Raw genomic sequence first — 20,866 nt, forward strand, 5'->3', positions numbered from 1 at the left:
TTGCTGCTTTTATCGGTTTTTTCCCCCAAAAGAAGAAGAGAGTGTGACTCACCAGCTGCAGAATTCTCTGAAGCTTTCCTAGGAAGAGACAGGGAAGGAAGATAGCATTAGACAGGTACATAAAGAGGATTATTTTTGCACACCTGTTGATGAAGTGAGGCAAAGGCAAATATAGAGCTCACGGGCAGATTTTCTTTGGTTGACAGCAACTTTGAAATGTTCTTGAATAGTAGTAGCTCGGGTTGGTAGTTGGGATGTTGGTTTGATCTCCAAGCTTGACTGTCAGAGCATGCACAGTCTTATTGTGCTGAGGTAACCCAGGAGTAAACATAGTAAACAGTGGTCTATATTAAATGGTGGTTTATCTTACACTATCTACCATATCATATACCAGGAACAATATACATACATGTGTTAATAGAGCAGTCTCCAACACACAGCAGTTACAGCAGGAAACAGAAGAGAGAGAACACAGCAGCAAAGCCTTCCCTTTTATACAAAGGCTCTTAAAGGGATACAGACCCAGATGAGTCATTCCCAACATTACATCATACATTTTACATTACATCAGCTGTTTAGCTTTTAAATAATTACCTTGATATTGGCCATTTGGTTGCAAATGGACTGAAGATGTCCGTCCCCCCAACCGAATGGAGGTGAAACATTTGCAACCAAATCACCAAGTTTGGAGATTAAACCAACAGCTCGACAACAACTTTCCTTTATCTGGCTATATTGAACCAGAGTTCCCTTCCACCAAGCCAGTTGCATTGTCTTTGCCAAAGATGGGGAAAAAATGATGTAGATAGAACAACTGCTGTTCAAACATATTGGAAGGTGAAAACCAGCAGCACAAGTTAGAATAATGTGAAGATCATGCATAGAAGAGTGATTGAAAGCGTTGGACTAGGATTTGGGAGACTCAGGTTTAATCTCTCCTCAACTGCAGAAGCTAGCTGAGGCGCTCCGGGCTGTGCCTCCTCTCTCACCCAAAAGGCCAAGAGGGATATAATCAGGGCTTTTTTTGGTCATAGAATGCTCAGAACGGAGTTCCGGCACCTTTTTTGGATGGAACCTTGTAGGGTAGGCAAGGCGGGTTGTATGACGTGTGAGTTCTGGCACCTTTTTCTTTTACAAAAAAAGCACTGGATATAATAGTGAAGGTATTGGATGGAGTGGAGAGATCAAATCCCTCTCTCCTCAACCACGGAAGCTCCCCAGATGAATAGGCCAGTCACTCAAGCTCAACCCATCTCATTTCACCGGGCTGTCGTGGGAACCGTACGCTTTTCATTTGTAAACTGCCCAGAGTTGCTTAGTGAGATGGGCGCTGTATAAATTTGCTTATTAAATAAATAAATAATAAGTACTTCAGGAGGACAGGCAAGAATGTAACAAACAAATTTTAATTTAATTTAATTTAATAACATTTATATACCGCCCTTCTCCCTGAGGACTCAGGGCGGTTCACAGGGCAGAATAAAATAGCGAATACAAACATTAAAATAAGATTAAACAAATTGCCCTAGTTAAAAACAATATAAATACAACACTAAAAACCCCCAGAAAAGTTAAAAAACGAAAAATAAAATAACCCCAACACTCCCCCTCAGGCTAGGCCGGCTTGTACAAACAGAAATGTCTTGAGATCGCGACGAAAGGAGCGAAGATCGGGCGCCATCCGGAGCTCAACCGGTAGCTGATTCCACAGCTCCGGAGCGCCCACAGAGAAGGATCTCCCCCTGGGGGCCACCAATCGGCATTCTCTGATCGGTGGCACCCTGAGGAGGCCCTCTCTGTGGGAACGCACAGGGCGCAGGGAGCTTGATGCCGGCAGCAGATGTTCCCTGAGGTACTCCGGCCCCATGCCATGGAGTGCTTTAAATACCGTTACCAGTACCTTGAATCTCACCCGGAAGACAACTGGCAACCAATGCAGCTCACGGAGCAGAGGCGTAACGTGGGAGTATCGGGAGGCTCCCAACACCACTCTCGCGGCTGCATTCTGTACCAGTTGGAGCTTCCGAGTAGTCCTCAAGGGCAGCCCCATGTAGAGAGCGTTGCAGTAGTCCAGACGAGAGGACACGAGCGCATGAGTGACCGTGCATAAATCGTCCCGGCTAAGATAGGGCCGCAACTGACGCACCAGGCGAACCTGTGCGAAGGCCCCCCTAGTCACGGCTCCTATATGGTCTTCCAAAGTGAGCCGTGAATCTAGGAGGACCCCCAAGTTGCGAGCCCTATCTACGGGGGGTAATAGTTCACCCCCCATAACTAGAGGTGGAATGTCCGAATAAACCCGGGACGAAGGTATGCAAAGCCACTCAGTCTTGTCGGGGTTGAGTTGGAGTCTGTTCCTCCCCATCCAGACCCGAACCGCCTCCAGGCAACGGGACATCACGTTGAGGGCATCACTGGGGTGGTTTGGGGTCGAAAAGAAAAGTTGGGTATCATCAGCGTACTGATGATACCCAACTCCAAAGCCACGAATGATCTCACCCAGCGGCTTCATGTAGATGTTGAACAGGAGAGGCGAGAGGACCGACCCCTGAGGAACTCCACAAATGAGAGACCTCGCGGTCGACCTCTGCCCCCCTGCCAACACCGACTGCGAACGTCCCAAGAGATAGGAGGAGAACCACTGTAAAACTGTGCCTCCCACTCCCAATCCCCTGAGACGCCGCAGCAAGATACCATGGTCGATGGTATCGAAAGCCGCCGAGAGGTCTAATAGGACTAGGACAGAGGAATGCCCCCTGTCCCGAGCCCTTACTAAGTTGGTAGCCTTATTCATAGTAAATAGACCAACTCGTAAAGGAGGACAGAGATAACCAACAGAGGACAAGAACAGCAGAAATACCTCAAGCAAAGGTTCTTGCTTTTGACACTCAGCACATCTCACTAGTAGGCATGTTGGCTACTGAATGGAATTAGGTCACCAGATAAGATGCGTATTTGGCATAAAAAGATGATAGTTGCATTCTTACCCAAAGCCTTTTTGAACATCCCAACTAGGGATGGGGACTTAATTGCCAAACCCTTTGCAGAGCAGCCATTGGAGAACGCTGGACTTAGCATAGGAGAGTGCGTAATTTTAAGAAGCCATTTTTCAGGTTAGGGTAAGGTCAAGAAGTGCCCTAGTCCAGTCTGGGAGGCTTTCTAGTGTGGAAAAGCTGGAGAGAATCCCAGCTGGAAGGGACCGGTAGAAGCTGGAAAGAGTCCGTTTCTTCAGCTCTTCCTGGAAAGATCCATTCTCCAATCTACAGCAGATAATTCTCTAGGAGTCCTTTGGTGTTCTCCCAGCTTGATTGTTTTCCTATAGACTTTTCATCACCCAAACTAGGTAACATCATCAGTGCTAATAAGGAACCGGGTTTGGTCTCAGTTTATATTCTAAGAGGCTTGGTCTGTCAGTGTTGGTGGCGTTGGCCTTAGCGATTCTGTGGTTGGGCTGTTGGCTTCTTTGGCAGTTTCTTGATTGGGGTATTGTTTACTTGATTGTTGGTCTGATGTTAATCTTGGCGTTAATCTATATTCATCTGACTGCTGATTGCTGGTGGGGAGGTGTTTTGGTCTTTTTGTTGCTTTTTTTGCTTGTTGATTGTCTCTTTTGCACAGCATGTAGATGTTGTTTATCTATGTGACTATCGATGGTCAATTTGTCAGAGTGCCAGGCTGCCAGGAATTCTCTAGCGTTTTGGGACTTGGCTTGGTCTAGGATTGTCTGTCCAAGTGTGGAAATAAAAAGTTTTCATCATATCTTTTGACTGTTTAGTCTTCTGCTTGTTTGTCCTACATCCGTGGTGGCGAACCTATGGCACGCGTGCCACAGGTGGCACGCAGAGGCCTCTCTGTGGGCACGCGCGCTGTCACCCTAGTCCTAGGCCTTCAGCTGGGTTTTATAAAACTTTTCTCGCGGGGAAAAAAAAGATCTCGCAAAGTTGGAATTGATTGATTGAACTTTTTAGTTACCACTGCAGCCTCGCCCACCCAATGGGCCACGCCCACCCAATTGGCCACACCCAGCCAATAGGCCACACCCACCCGGCACCCGATGATACATAAGTGGGCTTTGGTTTGCAGTTTGGGTACTCCATCTCTAAAAGGTTCGCCATCACTGTCCTACATAGTAGCTGTTCCAGTCTTTACACTGTATACGTAGATGACACCTGTTTTTTCTTCTGCAGCTGCTGGGCCTTTTGTTTTGTTTTGTATGTTTCGGAAGGCTTTAGTTAGTTTGTGTGCTTATGCTGATTCCATGAAGTTGTCACAGTCTGATGTTGGTTTCTGAGATGCTTTTGATGTACAGCAGTGTTATCCTTTTTTATGGCTTGTGTGTGTTATGCTATATTGGGTTGATGATGAAGTTGCATGGATATCCATTTTGTTGAAAGATGTTGTAAAGATGATCTATTTCCTTTTTCTGCTGCTCAGAGTTGCTGCAATGTGTTTGTGCTAATCTAAATAGAGTTCTTAACAGCTTCTCTTGTGGGAGGGTGCGTTGTTACCTTGGCAGTGGAGCACTTGATTGATGTGGGTGGCTTTTTTCGGTACACATGTATTTCTAGTTTGCCTTCATAGTCTCTGCTGAGCAGGATATCCAGGAAGAGTAGTGAGTTGTTTTCTTCTTTCCTGGTGAATTGAATTCCTTTGAAGATGTTGTTGATGGTTCTGTGGGTGTTCTCTAATTGGTCTTTTTTATTATGATGAAGGTGTCATCTTCATATCTGATCCATAATTTGGGTTTCATTTGTGGGAGGGCTATTGATTCCAGACATTGCATGATGACCTCAATTATGAGTCCTTAAAATGATTATAGTATGGGACGCGGTGGCTCAGTGTGTTAGGACGCTGAGCTTGTCAATCAGAAGGTCGGCAGTTTGGCGGGTCGAATCCTGAGTGCCGCATAGCAAACTGAGCGCCTGTTACTCGTCCCAGCCTCTGCCAACCTAGCAGTATGAAAGCACGTAAAAACGCAAGTAGAAAAATAGGACCACTATGGTGGGAAGGTAACAGCGTTCCGTGCGCTTTTGGCATCTAGTCATGCCGGCCACACGACCACAGAGACGTCCTCGGACAAGCGCTGGCTCTTCGGCTTTGAAACGGAGATAAGCCAACCCCTAGAGTTGGAAACGACTAGCACGCATGTGCGGGGAAACCTTTACCTTTACCTAAAATGGTGTTCCCATAGGTGTACTTTTTGTTTGTAGGTAAGCTTTTCTGTTGCATTGATCCTGGGTGTTCAATTTTCATGTATTTGATTAGATCAAGTGTGCCATGGAGCAATGTTGCAATAGATTCTTTAGCTAATTCTGGGTCTATCGATGTGAAAAGAGCTGCGACATCAAATGAGACCATGGCTTCATCTTTATCTATTGTCACGTTTTTGATTCTTTGAAGGCACTGAGGTGGGGAATTGATGGAGCATTTGCTTTCCCTTGTGAGGAGAATTCTCTAGACATGTCATCATAGCTTACAAATTTACAAGAGCGGAGAAATTATTTGCAAATGAGGAAAGCCGAGTGACCTACCTAGAATCAGCTACAGTTTTCCCCAAATAAAGGTCATTCTAAACTGAACTGATGTTTCGCAGATCAAATATATTTATTAAACAAATTTATATGGCCACCCAACTCACAATTAGGTGACTCCTGGCAGCTTACGACATGAAGAATTACAACATAAAACCTCACCACCCTTTAGAGGCACCTTGGATAGCTCAGCTCAGCATAGGTCTGTTGAGTGCCTTTCACTGGTCCTGATTTGTTCTACTTTTAGTTTTAATAAAAAAAGACCCCCGTTCCCACTTTTACACAGACAATTCCACACACACACGAATTAGCACAAATGTTATTTTAGAGAAATATATCAAATATTAATTATTCATTTTTATTCTTCTCAGTTATATAAGTACAAGAAGTAACAATTTTGTATCCCCAAGGTGGAGAGTTCATCTCCTCCTCCTCCTCCTCCTCCTCCTCCTCCTCCTCCTCCTCCTCCTCCTCCTCCTCCTCCTCCTCCTCCTCCTGTTTTTCATTTATTTTTGTAATGGAGGTAGAAGGGGATAGTTAGTTTTCATTTATTTAGTTAAAAAAAACCTTTTCAAAAGCAATATTTTTGTATTTAGAAATCTACAGTTGTTCTCAAATGAGGAGGAAGAAAAAAAGTTATCCACGTACAAGACTGAATAATAAGTAGTCAATTTAACATATGCATTCAGAGCAGACTTTCCAGTCTGAGCACTGATATAACAATGCATCAATAGTTTATTACTGATTTATTAGCCATGATTCCATCACAGCACTGGGTGGCACACAGGCATGAAACCATTATATAAAACAACACTTTACAAACTTGGTGGAGCAGTGGGCTAATGCCTCCTTAAGTAACACCAGCTGCCTGCAATTAGTGCAGGTTCGAGTCCCACCAGGCTCAAGGTTGACTCAGCCTTCCATCCTTTCGAGGTAGGTAAAATGAGGACCCAGATTGTTGGGGGCAATAAGCTGACTTTGTAATAATGCCGCTTGGGGTGTGTGTGAAAGCCCTAATAAGCAGGCATATACATAGAATGAAGGCTACTGCTAAGCTTGTAAGCCGCCCTGAGTCTTCGGAGAAGGGCGGGATATAAATGGAATTAAAATTAAAAAAAAATTATCAAGTGGACGAGAAAGCTGTGAAGAATACTCTAATGGCATATATAAGTAGATGGCTCCTCAATAAATATCAGGAATAATGTCATACATATAAACAAAACCATCTCAAGTTGTAACATTGTGAAATGGAGGAAAGCTTCTCTGTTCACGTGTTTATGCTATCCATGATTGCATTTTCAACCTCTAAAGAAAACCTCGGTTGCCTACAATATGTTGTCCATGGCACCAAGTGGAGGAGACAGAGGAAAGGAAAGGGAGATGGCCAAGTTTGATTCTCTGTCCATCTTAAAAAGTGCCATTCCTGACGAAATTAGTTCCTAAGCAGGCCAATGCCTTAGGCTGTAGTCCTAAATTCAATTTGTTGTGTCAATCCTAGCTCACCTAAAGCAACCAAATCACTTTGAAGATACAACATAATCTTATTAGCCTGCAAAAAACGAAACGGTACATACTGGGCTTCCAGCAAAGCATTGGCCTTTTCTTGAACAGCCCTTAGCAAAGGCAGAACCAGATCTCATATACCCTTAACTTACTACAGGTAGTGTTTGACCTTACAACCACCACTGAGCCCAAAATCTCTGTGGCTAAGTGAGACAGTTGTTAAGTGAGTTTTGCCCCATTTCAGGACCCTTTCCTGCCACAGTTGTTAAGTGAATCACTGCAGCTATTAAGTTAGTAATACGGTTAAGTGAATCTGGCTTCCCCATTGACTTTGCGTGTTGGAAGGTCACAAAAAGTGATCACATCACTCACTCACACACACACACACACACACACACACACATACACACACACAGGAGAAGCAACTATCATAAATACATGCCACTTGCCAAGCATCCAAATGTTGATCACGTGACCACGATGGTACTGCATTGGTCATAAGTGTGAAAAAACAATCATAAGTTATTTTTTTCAGTGCCGTTGTAACTTTGATCATTAAATGAGTGGCTGCAAATCGAGGACTGCCTACATTGCAAAGGCAAGGTAAACTAAAAGGCAGACGCTGTGTAAATTACAGCATGGTGTTGGAATGCTTTGGATAAACTCATCTGGATGACCTTGCTATTTACCCTTCCTTATAGATATGCACAGTAGCTATAATAAACAATTTGATTTACTGGGCCATAGGTTCCTGATTCTTCCTCCCCTATTACCACCCATGATCAATTCAATTTCCTCACAAGGGGGTTTGAAGCATGTCTGGAGGGTGGAGGCATCTCATAGGCTTGGTAGTGAATTCAATCCCCAACTGTATTGGGTAAAGAGACCATATCACCACCAACTCCAAAGCACTTATGTTTGAGTTGGCCTGTTGCAGTGTGTGCCCTAGATCAGAGGTCCCCAACCTTTTGGGCACCAGGGATCGGTTTGGTGAAGAGAGGTGTTTCCACGGCCTGGAGGGTGCCTGGTTTTGTGTGCTGCCTGCATCTCGCGGATGGGGTTTTGCTTGTTTGTGCGGCCCAATTGCTGGCATGCTGTGGCCTGGATTTCTGCCCTAGATTGAATTGAGCTTTCAATCCGAGGTAAACAAGAAAGCCGGACCTGCCAATTGTTGAAATGCATAATGTGGTTTGTTTGTTTGGTTTGGGATTATTACAACATTGAGATTTGTAAACCATGAATTATAGCCTAGTAGTGAAATTAGTCATAGCTAAAGAAAACATGGTTTTGTGCTGTCAAAGCCCAGGCTGGAGGCTTGTAGGCATTTAATGTATGTTGTTCATTAAAAAAAAAGTTAATGTTAGGTGTTTTGGTTTTTGGATGAGTGGGTGATGAGCACCACAGCATGTGGGGAGGTTAGAGCTGTCTATGGAGATTCTGAGTCATCCAGGTCTGAAGAACTGAAGAAGCTTCTTGGATAAGAAGCGAAATGTCTACAAGGAAAAACAAAACCCAGTTGCCTTTTGAAAAAGCACCTTTGGGATAACACTTTCCCTCCTCTTCTTTGGTTCCAAAAAATATCTCTTCTCCTTCTTCCAAAGCTTGTATCTACCCTATGAAAACACCTTTCGCCTGCAAGAAATAACTCCATTCTTCTCCACCAGAAAATCCTTCCCTTCAACATTTACACAGCATCCAGAAATTCAAGAGATGCAGCATTTACCATCCCTGCCTGTTTGTGGAGGCAAAGGGTTCTATCTGTTGAATTTCTACCTTTATCAGATCTTACCTTGCATAAAGCTTTGGCCCAGACCTACATGACTCAACTTGCTGATCTGGCATCCTAAGTACTCTGCGTTCCCGAGAACTGGGAGGGTCTGGCTGCTGTCCAGCTGACACAGAGAGTAATGTCAGCCATGGCCTTGATCCACCTTACTTAATTTTTGGCCTCTGAGTGATCAGTCACCAAGCGGGTGGCACCTTTGAGATCCTTCCATTCAGCAATGCACGTGCCCAGCTTCAGCCTCCTCCATTGTGTCATACCATCCTCACCACTTTGCTCTTTCTACCATCCCTATGAAGTCATTTCCATCCAGCTCAGCTGCTAAGAATTCAGGCACCTAAGAAGTTCTGGGTTCCTTATACTAACAAAAATGATGCATTGGTTAAGGAAGCTGAAAAAGAATGATTGGGGAATGAGAGGGAATACAGAATACAGAGGTGGTGATAATTCTGCACACCTAGTTATGGCATGGGTCCGGGTTATTTATGGGATCACCTGCTGCCGGCGTCATCTTCCCTTCGTCCTGTGCGCTCCCACAGAGAGGGCCTCCTCAGGGTGCTGTCGGTCAGGGAATGTCGACTGGCGGCCCCCAGGGGGAGAGCATTCTCTGTGGGCGCGCCTGCCCTCTGGAATCAGCTTCCGGTTGAGCTCCGGATGGCTCCCGACCTTCGCTCGTTTCGCCGTGACCTGAAGACTTGGCTATTTGAACTTGCCGGCCTGGACTGAGGGACTGGGATTTTAGATTTTTAAATTTTAAAAAATTTTAAATTTTAGAATGTGTTTATTGTTTACGGCTATTTAATTTAATTCTATTTTAATTTTTATACATTATGTGCTATTTATAGTGTTTTAATTGCCCTGTACACCGCCCCTTCGGAGAGGGGTGGTATATAAATCCAAATAAATAAATAAATAAATAAATAAATAAATAAATAAATAAATAAATAAATAGTGCAAAACACCAGGGTGTGCGTACTTTGTGGCAAGGCCACAGCACTCCCTATACTTAAGAAGTAAGCTAACATAATAATTGTTTTTTCTCACTGCATGTGCCATTCCTTATTACACGATATTTTTTTCTAAGTGTGCCTATCTAAGATGTTCTTGCTCATCGTAGTAACTTCATGGATTCTGGGTACTATGCTGAAAACAGAGTGGCCGAATTAAAGACCATTACCTGGACTAGGGCAGCTGGACAGGTAGATGGACATAACCTCAGTTATAGGTTTGCCTTCTCATCTGAAAACACCTCTGATTATTTCAACATCTGCCTTGCCAAGCATACTTCAGACAACGCTACTGTATCTGAGTTGTAAAATCCAGATGGCCTAAGCGGATGGCAGCAAACACCTCATCATTGCCTTCCAGTAGCCATAATGACTTCTGCAGTCCACATGCAATATCTCTTTCTTTGAGGAACCCCAAACATCTACACAGGTGTCAAACTCAATCATGTCACGTGACGTATCATGATGTATTGCAAAGTTTTCTGCCTCTGTGGAGCTGGGGTGGGCATGGCCTGCGTGTGACGCATCCAGCCTGTGGGCCACCAATTTCACACCCCTGAATTCTAGGAGATATCTCTTAGGCTGACCATGACGGAACAGGTCTCCAGGACATTTGTCCCAGCTGATAGTAGATGTGGTTTATAAGAATCCCATTAGAGAAATCTAACTGTGGCTCTTTCATGATTTCACCCACAATGGTGTTGAAGTTTAGAGGTGATCCCAGTAACTGAGTCTCTGCATAAAGGTTTGGCCAACAACAACATGGCAGGTGGGAATCCCTGCCTATCATCATGCAGTAAATCTGTTCACTGGCTGGGCGGTATATAAATCCAATAAAATAAAAAAATAAAAAATAAAATAAACATAAACATATGGCTATTAGAAGGATACAGTTGGCAGGATAATTGTTGTGACTACACACCACACCAATTGTTATTACTCAATCAGTCACCTTCATTGCTGTGATCCCCCACTGGGGCCCCAAGCCGACTGGCAGAGCCAGGTCTTTAGGCCCTTACAGAAAAAAAAGGAGAGTCGGGGCTTAGTAGCATTTACATTTATTTGATCAATTTTGGTAAGACAATCTCTTGTTAAGATGGATAAAGAAATCATATATCTAATGGGAGAAAGACAGAGTGCTTTAATCCACTCTCTATTCTTCATTTCTTGGGCACAGGCGACAGAGAGACAGATTACAGGACCAGAGAGACAGATTACAGGACCAGAAGATGAGAAGAACATACCAGAACTGGTGCTACTCTATCTCCCACTACACCTTCTTTCTAGGTGGAGAGGAGAGGAGAGGAGAGGAGAGGAGAGGAGAGGAGAGGAGAGGAGAGGAGAGGAGAGGAGAGGAGAGGAGAGGAGAGGAGAGGAGAGGAGAGTTGGAAGGGACCTTGGAAGTCTTCTAGTCCAACCCCCTGCTCAGGCAGGAAACCCTATATCATTTTGGACAAATGGTTATCCAGTCTCTTCTTAAAACTTCCAATGTTGGAGTGTTCACCACTTCTGGAGGCAGGTTGTTCCACTGATTAATTGTTCTGTCAGAAAATTTCTCCTTAGTTCTAGGTTGCTTCTCTCCTTGATTGGTTTTCCATCCATTGCTTCTTGTCCTGCCTTCAGGCGCTTTGGAGAATAGCTTGACTCTCTCTTCTTTGTGGCAGCCCCTGTGATATTGGAACACGGCTATCCTGTCCCTCCTCATCCTTCTCTTCATTAAACTAGACATACCCAATTCCAGCAAGTGCTCTATATGTGTTTTAGCCTCTAGTCCCCTAATCTTCTTTGTTGCTCTTCTCTGCACTCTTTCCAGAGTCTCGTGGTGACCAAAACTAGATGCAGTATTCCAAGTGTGGCCTTACCAAGGCATTGTAAAGTGGTATCGCAAGGTGACATCCTTTCACTCCCCCCACTCCTGCCTACACCGCTCAGTATAGCACAGAATGGGTGCTTTTACACATTGCAGTGAGAGATGGGAGGCTTAACACAGTCCCATAGCAACCCAAGATGAAACCATCTTGGGAAAATGGCTTGAATTTCACTGATGTTGACTTTTCTTTTCCCAGTTCAGGTTTATTTCATAATTAAGGGTGGAAATAGAAGAGATCTAGAGATAATCTAGCTTCCTCTATGGTACAAACCTAGCCAATGAGATTTGTTTCTGATCACCCTATATCAGCGTAATATGAAATGAATAAACTTTCTGGACTATTGTTTCCATTCCTAATGTAAATTCAAACTCATATCTTGCTCGTGTTTAACTTGGACATCTTACGCGTGTTTCCAAGGGGCCATGTTTTGATATAGCAACTCATCTATTGCAAAAGTTTTCTTGTTTATCTTGCTGGCTGTTATCTCTGCTTAGGAAATTATAATGAAATCCATATGATATGTTGTCTCTTGGACTGTTCAGAGGAAGCAGATAAGATGTGGTGATAGGAATTATACCAAGGGAGGAAAGACAAACTACAAGGTGGTTATTATTTAAAGGTGGTTAGTATAAACACTGGAGATCCAAAGAAAGACTCCTATCCATGAGTTCCATCAACTCTTGTCTCTTTGGCAATAGGGATGTTCTACACGTAAACATCCAACAATGCCTTCACTACATGCAAAGATTTCTTCCTGATATTCCTTTTCAGGGAGGAACATTTTCATAAATAAGAAGACCTTTGGCCTATTTTGAGACACTCATTAGACATATTATCATGCTGTGCTTAAGGCTCATCATGTCAGATTATTCAAAATCCCAGGCAGGAAGATAACTTGGCATTTGTATGGTTTGACTTATTGAAACACCATCTTGAGCAGGAATATGCTGGGACTGCTGAAAATGTAAGCACCAAACAGCTTTACCTGCAGGAGACGTTGGTTCCCATGGAACAGATAAGTCCAGCCCAGTGGTGGGATTCAAATATGTGAACAACCGGTTCTCTGTGTGGATGCCGCTTCCGGAAGTCCGTTCTGGGCCTGGGCAACCAAAAATTAGCTACAGGTTCTGCCGAACTGGTGCGAACTGGCTGAATCCCACCACTGGTCCAACTTGGTGTGCTGTTGAGGTACCTGAACCTCTACTAGGATGTTCAGTGTAATGGCCAGGAGCATCAGCGTGCCTAGTAACAACTCCAATGTCACCCATCAGGCCCCCCTCTTCGTTTAACATCTTACACTAAGTAAAAAGAGGATGTTGATATAATGTAAAATACTAGCCTCCAGGAAAGCCATATTTCCTAAAACTTTCAATCCCCAAATGGCCCTATAAGCTTAGCCCATAATAATGCTGGATAGCTATACTCCGTTGCTTTATTTGGGAATGTGTTTCCTGTCCAGAAAAGAATAAAAATAAAAAAGGTTCATGGGGATTGTCCTGTGGCTGGCTAAAGGCTACCAGGGTGGGAACTATAATTCCGATAAATCTGGGCAAATGATTTCATTCCTAACAACAGGCATTTATAGGTCAGGGCTTGTATAACATAGTCTTGAAATTTCAAATATGCTCACTGAACCCCAAATGTAACGTTTTGCGTGGGAAAATGTCAGAACTTGCTTTACTTTCTTGCTATCACTGTCTCTCAATAAAAGTTCCTTTTTGGACAATGCCTGTTTCAGGAGTTCTGCTTTCTTGGGAGGATTAGTTGAGGCAGGACCTTACAGTTGGGGAGTCCTAGTCTGCCATTTTCCTAATTTCCTATATTTACTATTTCCATATTTGTTTGTGTGTGCCCACATTCCCATTTTCCAATTTCTGTGTTTCTGCCATTGAGTTTGATACATCTGTCTTCATTCATTCCTGAAATCTCCTATCTGACCCTAAGCCTCTGCTGAACTTGAATCCAGCCCAACTATAAAAATTATATTCCATTCCTTTAAAAAAAACACCAGCTAATATATTTGTCCTTCTTTGTCAAGAAATGGCCCCAAACCATTGCATCTGCCCCTCCAAATTGGTACATGAGTATTAGATATGTGGAACATCTCTAGGATAGACAGCCTGATTGAGAAATTAGTCATTATCAGGAGGAATGCTAATCTTAGATGAATTTTCAGCTTTCTGCACATGCTGTTTTATCACACCTATTTTTACCACCTATCTTTCCACATTATTTCTTTCCATCATCGGCTTTTTCTCTTTCCCACCTCTAGAAGCTACAGAGAAACCCATCATGTTTTTAACCGCAGGAACACCTTGCTGCACCATGGTTTCCTTAACAGCAATTTGCTAAAAGCACAATTTTCCTATGGTAAACCACAAATCATGGCTTACAAATCACAGTAATAGCATCCAAACAACATGCTAAGATTCAAACAATCCACACAAAACCTATAAATAAGTCTCTCCACCCAATTTAAAAGACCACTACAGGGGAAGAGATTATTGACTCTTATATAACTGACAGCCTTCTTTTTGGCTGGTTTTGATCTAATCATTTGGACCTTCTCCCTGACCTCATTCAATGTGAGATTCCAGGGATTTCACTTAGAACAGGGGTAGTCAACCTTGGCTCTTTTATGACTCAGGGACTTCAACTCCCAGAATTCCTGAGCCAGCCATGCTGAGGGGAAAGGGAGAGGTTTCTAAGCTGAGCCATGCTTGCTCAGGAATTCTGGGAGTTGAAGTCCATGAGTCATAAAAGAGCCTACCCCTGACTAGAACCTTCTATATGCAAATGCCCCCCCCATCTATGACTATTAGCAGTTGGGGTGTTTGTACTTATTTTGTAACAAAATAATTGCAATAGGAAGTTGTGGAACCTCTTTATAAACCAGGGTTTAAGGACAGGGATTAGGCAATGGACAATTTCCATTTCTGCTAGAATGGAGAGATTTGGAATTAAATGTCTGGAAGGCAACTTGTTGTCCACCCCTGATCTAGGAAGAAATAAAAAGAAAGTTTCCTTTGAATCAAGCTCAGGTAATGGACAGTGTTTACAAAGAAGGGGATACCCTTTAAATAATTAGCCACAGAGAGCTGCAAAACACATGGTAGAACCTCACTGCAAAACAGGTATTTTAAGACCCTTATCGTGAATTAATTAAGGAAGCAATTTTGAAGGCCATACAACTCCAAAACACTCGGTGGTGTACAGCATTAACATAGTAAAAAAACAAGGAAAACAAGGGGAAAACCCCAGTGTATAACCAGTGTATAACCAGACACACAATTGTACTAAAAAGATAAAATCCTATAAGAGGCCCAAAGCCCTCCACACCTTCAACAGATTTCTTGTCCCTAAATATCTCCAAATTATGTGCCTTAGTTAACCTGTTCATGATCCCCATTTGGGGATTGAAAGAACAAAGAATTTAATCAAGAGACGGAGAATAAAGTGTTTCAAATCTCATTCCAGGCATGAGGCAATCCTCTTACCAGACAGAATAGCTAGCTAGGCAACCTAGAATAAAATAGGGTTTTTATGACACCCTAAGTTTCTGAAGCATGGGATAGCTGTTAATAATGTGAAGGTATTGCGTTCTCAGGTTTTAAAGATGAATATTCAAAAGCAAGGCTAATTTAATGCTTTGTTCTCAGCAAAGGAACAATGGGTGACATCCCTCTAGAAAAATGCAAGCTCCTACTGGTTCTTGGGACAACTGACTCCAATGTTCAATAAACAGACTGGCCTTGGAGCTGCTTGTCCCACAGCACTGAAACTCTTACAAAGTAGATCACAAAAATACAAATAAATACCAATAAATAATCATTACATGCATCAATAAAATAATGACCAAAATGTTGGCTAAACTGGGGCCAGACAGCTGGCTTGACTCTTGTCCCTAGAGGTCCTTCAGAAAGGCAGTCCTAGAGCTGGGATGGCTAAGAGGTCAGAAAGACAATGACAACATCCAGTTGCTCTCTTTGGAAAACAGCTCGGTTTCAGCTAGGTCACCATCCCTAGCTTGCAACTACTACCCCTCCTTCATGTTTCCCTGACACGTAGTCTGCCTTGAACTGCAAAGCAGCTCTTTCTCCAGCCTCCACCTTAGCCATGTAGGAGAAGGTGAAGCAAGATGGGAGGAAGGATGTGTGGATAGAGCAGATAAGATACGGATGGTTTAGTCAGGAGAAGATGAATCAGATGAAGGCACGAGGTTCTTCCATTATAACTCAAGGTGACGGCCAGTTGGCTCTCTCTTTCCAATGGGTCTTCTTTGCCATGTTCTGATTTTATTAAGCTTATGATCAAGGTGGCCTCTTCTTTTTAACCAGTCGATGCAAGTTTTTGGACCGAGATGCCCTACGTACAGTCACCCACGCACTCGTTACCTCCCGTATTGATTACTGTAATGCTCTCTACATGGGGCTGCCCTTGAAGACCACCCGGAGGCTTCAGCTGGTGCAGAATGCAGCTGCACGGGTTGTGATGGGAGCTCCCCGATACTCCCATATTACACCCCTCCTGCGTGAGCTGCATTGGCTACCAGTTGCCCTCCGGGTGAGATTTAAGGTGCTGGTACTTACCTTTAAAGCCCTACATGGCTTAGGTCCGGGATACTTGCAGGACCATCTGCTGCCGGGAACAAATTCCCATCGTCCAGTACGCTCACACAGAGAAGGCCTCCTCAGGGTACCGTCAGCTAGGCAATGTCGGCTGGCGACCCCCAGGGGGAGGGCCTTCTCTGTGGGAGCGCCAGCCCTATGGAATCAGCTCCCCCCTGAGCTTCGGATGGCCCAAAACCTCCAATCCTTTCGCCGCGGCCTCAAAACACTCCTATTCCACCAGGCTGACCTAGACTGACAGGCATTTTAATTAATTTATATTTAGTATTTTTAATTTATTTTTTAAATTCTCTAATTTTAATTTATTGCACTGATGTTCTCAATTTTATTTTTATCTTGATTTCTGTACTTATTAAATGTTTTGTTGTTAGCCGCCCTGAGTCCTTCGGGAGATAGGGCGGGATATAAATCCCATCAATAAATAAATAAATAAATAAGTTGAAGGTTGCTAGAGCTTCCCTTTCAGGAAAAGTAGAAATCAAGACGAAAGGGTGTTGTAAATGAAACCTGGATTGGCAAGCAAACTAAGCTCATCACCAATGCAAATAGACTGGTTACACCAGGGAATGTGAATTAATAGCAGACTTTGCACATCCATAAATCCTTGCTGGGGCACATACATATCCTTGTGCAAGAAAGCAAATCATTCTTTTAATTCTGTGTGGTTGCAGCACTGACTTCATTATGTTATGTACATATTATATTATCAACAGAAGAAAGAACACTTGAACATGACTCTGGAAGGATCTATACATAGATGTCCATTTTGCATTATTTAAATATATTTTCTCCCTTTTACTCTGGCAATCCTTCCTCTTCTATTTACCTTCTTTGGTGTAATAATCAGTTTCTTCCATCTTCACTAACCACAATGATCCTTGTTGTTCATTCTTATTTTCACAATTGTAAAAGTTTTTGCCACTGAGGCATTCATCTCAGATTGCAATCATACGAATAAATCTAAGCCAGACCTCATTTCTCAGATACCTGTAGTTCTAGTTCAAGATCTGGCTTAGAAAATATTTAGTTGGTACTACTGCTCCATAAATGCCTATTCTACTCATTTCTTTTGCAACTCGTTGGGATATTTTCTTTCTAGGTGATCTATCTAAAGTAGTCCTAGCATTGCTAACCTCTTGCTTTGACTGTGTTCCTGTGCCTTCAACACCAGCAGGGTAAGATGGCAACGCTGATTTGTGGAAAATGTGGTATAGAATAATTACCAGCCAGTTGAAAAGCTCACATCACTTCATGATTGTGACATGACTTTACTGAAGACATTGCAGAAACAATGTGAACCATGCTAAAAATGAAACATGCAAGAGGCACAATGCGGACAGAGAAACATGCTTCCTGAAACAAGGACAGGAAACTTGAGGCATTTGAGTCATTTTGAAGTAGCTGATTACCTCTGGAAGACATTGGGTTGCTTGTTGTTGTTAGCTGCAAAGTCGTGTCCGACCCATTGTGACCCTATGGACAACGTTCCTCCAGGCCTTCCTGTCCTCTACCATCTTCTGGAGTCCATTTAAGCTCACGCCTACTGCTTCAGTGACTCCATCCAGCCACCTCATTCTCTGTCGTCCCCTTCTTCTATTGCCCTCAATCTTTCCCAGCATTAGGCTCTTCTCCAGTGAGTCCTTCCTTCTCATTAGGTGGCCAAAGTATTTGAGTTTTAGCTTCAGGATCTGGCCTTCTAAAGAGCAGTCAGGGTTGATCTCCTCTAGGACTGACCGGTTTGATCGCCTTGCAGTCCAAGGGACAAGCGGGAGTCTTCTCCAGCACCATAGTTCAAAGGCCTCAATTCTTTGGCGCTCAGCCTTCCTTATGGTCCAGCTTTCACTGCCATACATTGCAACTGGGAAGACCATAGCCTTGACTATACGCACTTTTGTTGACAGGGTGATGTCTCTGCTTTTTAGTGTGCTGTCTAGATTTGCCATGGTTTTCCTCCCCAGGAGCAAGCATCTTTTAATTTCTTGGCTACAGTCCCCATCTGCAGTGATCTTGGAGCCCAGGAAAATAAAATCTGTCACTACCTCCATTTCTTCCCCATCTATTTGCCAGGAATTGAGAGGGCCGGATGCCATGATCTTGGTTTTCTTAATGTTGCTTATCCCTTCACTAAAAGAAAGAGACTTGCTTAGTTCATTTCTATTCTACTTTTCTTCCGAGGAGCCCAGGATAGCACCTGTAGTCTTTGCCATTAGTTCATCCTAGCCCAGGGGTCAGCAACCTGAAACAGTGAAAGAGCCACTCGGAACGGGTTGCCTCACAAAAAGAAAAACTGGGAGCCGCAAAAAATGTGTGCACATGCACGTACATGCGTGCATGTGCAGAACAGGGTTTGACTGAAGAGTGGAGCCAAGGCGAGATATGCACCTACCCTGCATATCTGAATTGATTGGTTGAATTTTTTTAGTCCCACTTTTTTTTTTTTTTTTGGACTGCACATGGCAGAGGACTGGGAGCCGCAAGAGACGGCTGAAAGAGCCGCATGCGGCTCCGGAGCCGCGGGTTGCAGACCTGTGTCCTAGCCCCAAGAAACCAAATAATTTTCCTCCATTCCTTCTAAATCTGGCTTTTGCTTAGGCATCCTGACATCTTCTGCAAGTAAAGCAGGAGCTCTGGTGTTAAGCTACACTTTTCCCAACCTTTGGAGAAAGAAAACTTGATCTGGTCTGTGCTGTCTCATGAGCAGCTTGGGAGAGTATTTTCAGCAAAAATGCAATGTAGAAGAGAAAGGCCAGCCCCTCTTCCCAACTGCATGCCTTTCCCATGTCTCTTATTTACCAAAACTGAAAGAAATCCAAACCCACATTTCCACCCATCATATCATCAAATCCAGCCTCAGGTGAGGCCCACAAAGAGTCAATTAATTTGTGAATTGATTTTTTTTCTCCTTCGGCCTTAATTTATGTTTTTTCAGCTTTTTATTTTGCATCAGGGTTGATGGTTAGCCACTTTGAAATTTGGTGGAAAAGTAAGATCAATCAAATGAGTAAATCCACTAATGTTTTGCCTTGTTATATTCAAGCAAGTGTTATCATCATCATTATCGTGGTAACACCACCTTGGCTTTCCCTTGAAATTTTCCAGATGTGTGAATTACAAAGGGCAACACTGACAAAGCAGACGATGGGACTGTGGTCTAACACATCTGGAGAGCATCAGGTGATGCATAATTATCTTGATGTATGTTTTCTTTAGTAGATCCATAAGCACAAATTCAGTTTTTGCATCAGCATCCATGAGAGGAAATGAAAGACATCTTCATGATAATAGTAAGAATCTCATTTTATGATCTCATTCACACATAATCCAGCAAGCAGAACACATTCATGTTTTCCTCCTGTTAGCTTTTTACCAATCTGGTGCTTTCAGATGTGAGAAATAAAAATCCTGATCACCTCTAGCCTTCATAGGATTTGGAGTTTCCATCATTTCCAGGCATATGAGATCACATATACCTGGTGAACATCTGGCTAGGAAGATGTCTCCAAGTACTGGGACAACAGGTAAAGGTTTGTTTGGGGTTTTTTTGCCCATTTTCCTTTCTGCGTTGAGTCCTGGTGCTGAGAAAAGCTTCATAAACTAAATTAATGTCTAATTTCCCATTGTTTAAAGGGATATAAACCTCTGTGGCTGGCTTCATACCACATGAAGAAGTAGAAATTGTGTATGACTTTGGTAACAACAGGGCATCATAGCAAGATGATGAGAAAGAAAAATAATTCTAGCAAATATATTTCAAAAGCCTATTTCTCAGTACAATTTTCAGACAAAATTATTCTGGTGTACACACCTGGATACCACACACTGCATATTCAACTTCCAAACACCAAACCCAAATCTAATGGGGAGAGGTGCATATGCAGTACGCACTGCGCATGATCAGAGATCCTTTTGCTATCATTCCCCTGGGCAGCTGAACCTTTCACCCATGACCTACCTTTTCTTTCTGGATGCTGGTTGTGGGTCTCCACCCTCCACGGCGGCGCTTGGACTTTGGGGCAAGGGGTACCTGGGCTGTCTTGGCATTGAGGTGTTGAGTGATCTTGACTTCTACAGCCAGCTTGACATTGGTGCGGAGGTTCCTCCTCTCAAAGACTTTCTTGCACAGGGGGCAAGATAGCACCCGATTCCCCTTTGCGGTCTCCTCGTCCCAGTAGCGAGTGATACAAGCCCGGCAATAGCTGTGGTCACAGTCGAGGATCACTGGGTCCTTAAAGTGACCCCTGCAGGCCGGGCAGATAGCCGCTCTCTGCAGCTCAGCCACCAGCCCTTTGCCTTCCATGGTGCACGACTGTGTCATCCTTTGGCGTCTGTGTTCTGATGCCAGCTCAACACCTCGGACTATATAGGCAGGGAGGAAACCAGAGGCGGGTTGGGGAGGAGCATCTGTCCGGCTACAGGTAAACAGCCTTGCATAACCAGCCAGTTCTTCCACCCCAGGGACTCGTGCCAGAACGTGGCAGGCAGGAACTGCCGCTGGGGTAGAAGACAAGTCTGTTTTGCTGTTAGAAAATCTCGCGTCGTGTGA

General features: G+C 43.6%; 1 protein-coding gene across 2 annotated transcripts in view; it reads right to left on the reverse strand.

Moving 5' to 3' along the window:
* RNF39 (ring finger protein 39) overlaps positions 1–20,634 on the reverse strand; it is a 29,595-nt gene extending 8,961 nt beyond the window's left edge. For both annotated transcript variants that reach the window (XM_081320197.1, XM_081320196.1), the window contains exons 1-2: positions 20,276–20,634; positions 53–78 (exon numbers count right to left, since the gene is read on the reverse strand). In XM_081320197.1, coding sequence (XP_081176323.1) covers positions 53–78; positions 20,276–20,620 — 371 coding nt within the window. In that variant the 5' untranslated portion in view covers positions 20,621–20,634. The remainder of the gene's footprint in view (positions 1–52; positions 79–20,275) is intronic.
* Positions 20,635–20,866: the final 232 nt, after the last annotated feature.

Source organism: Vipera berus (genome assembly GCF_964194415.1).
Source record: "Vipera berus genome assembly, chromosome: 2".
Classification (NCBI taxonomy): domain Eukaryota; kingdom Metazoa; phylum Chordata; class Lepidosauria; order Squamata; family Viperidae; genus Vipera; species Vipera berus.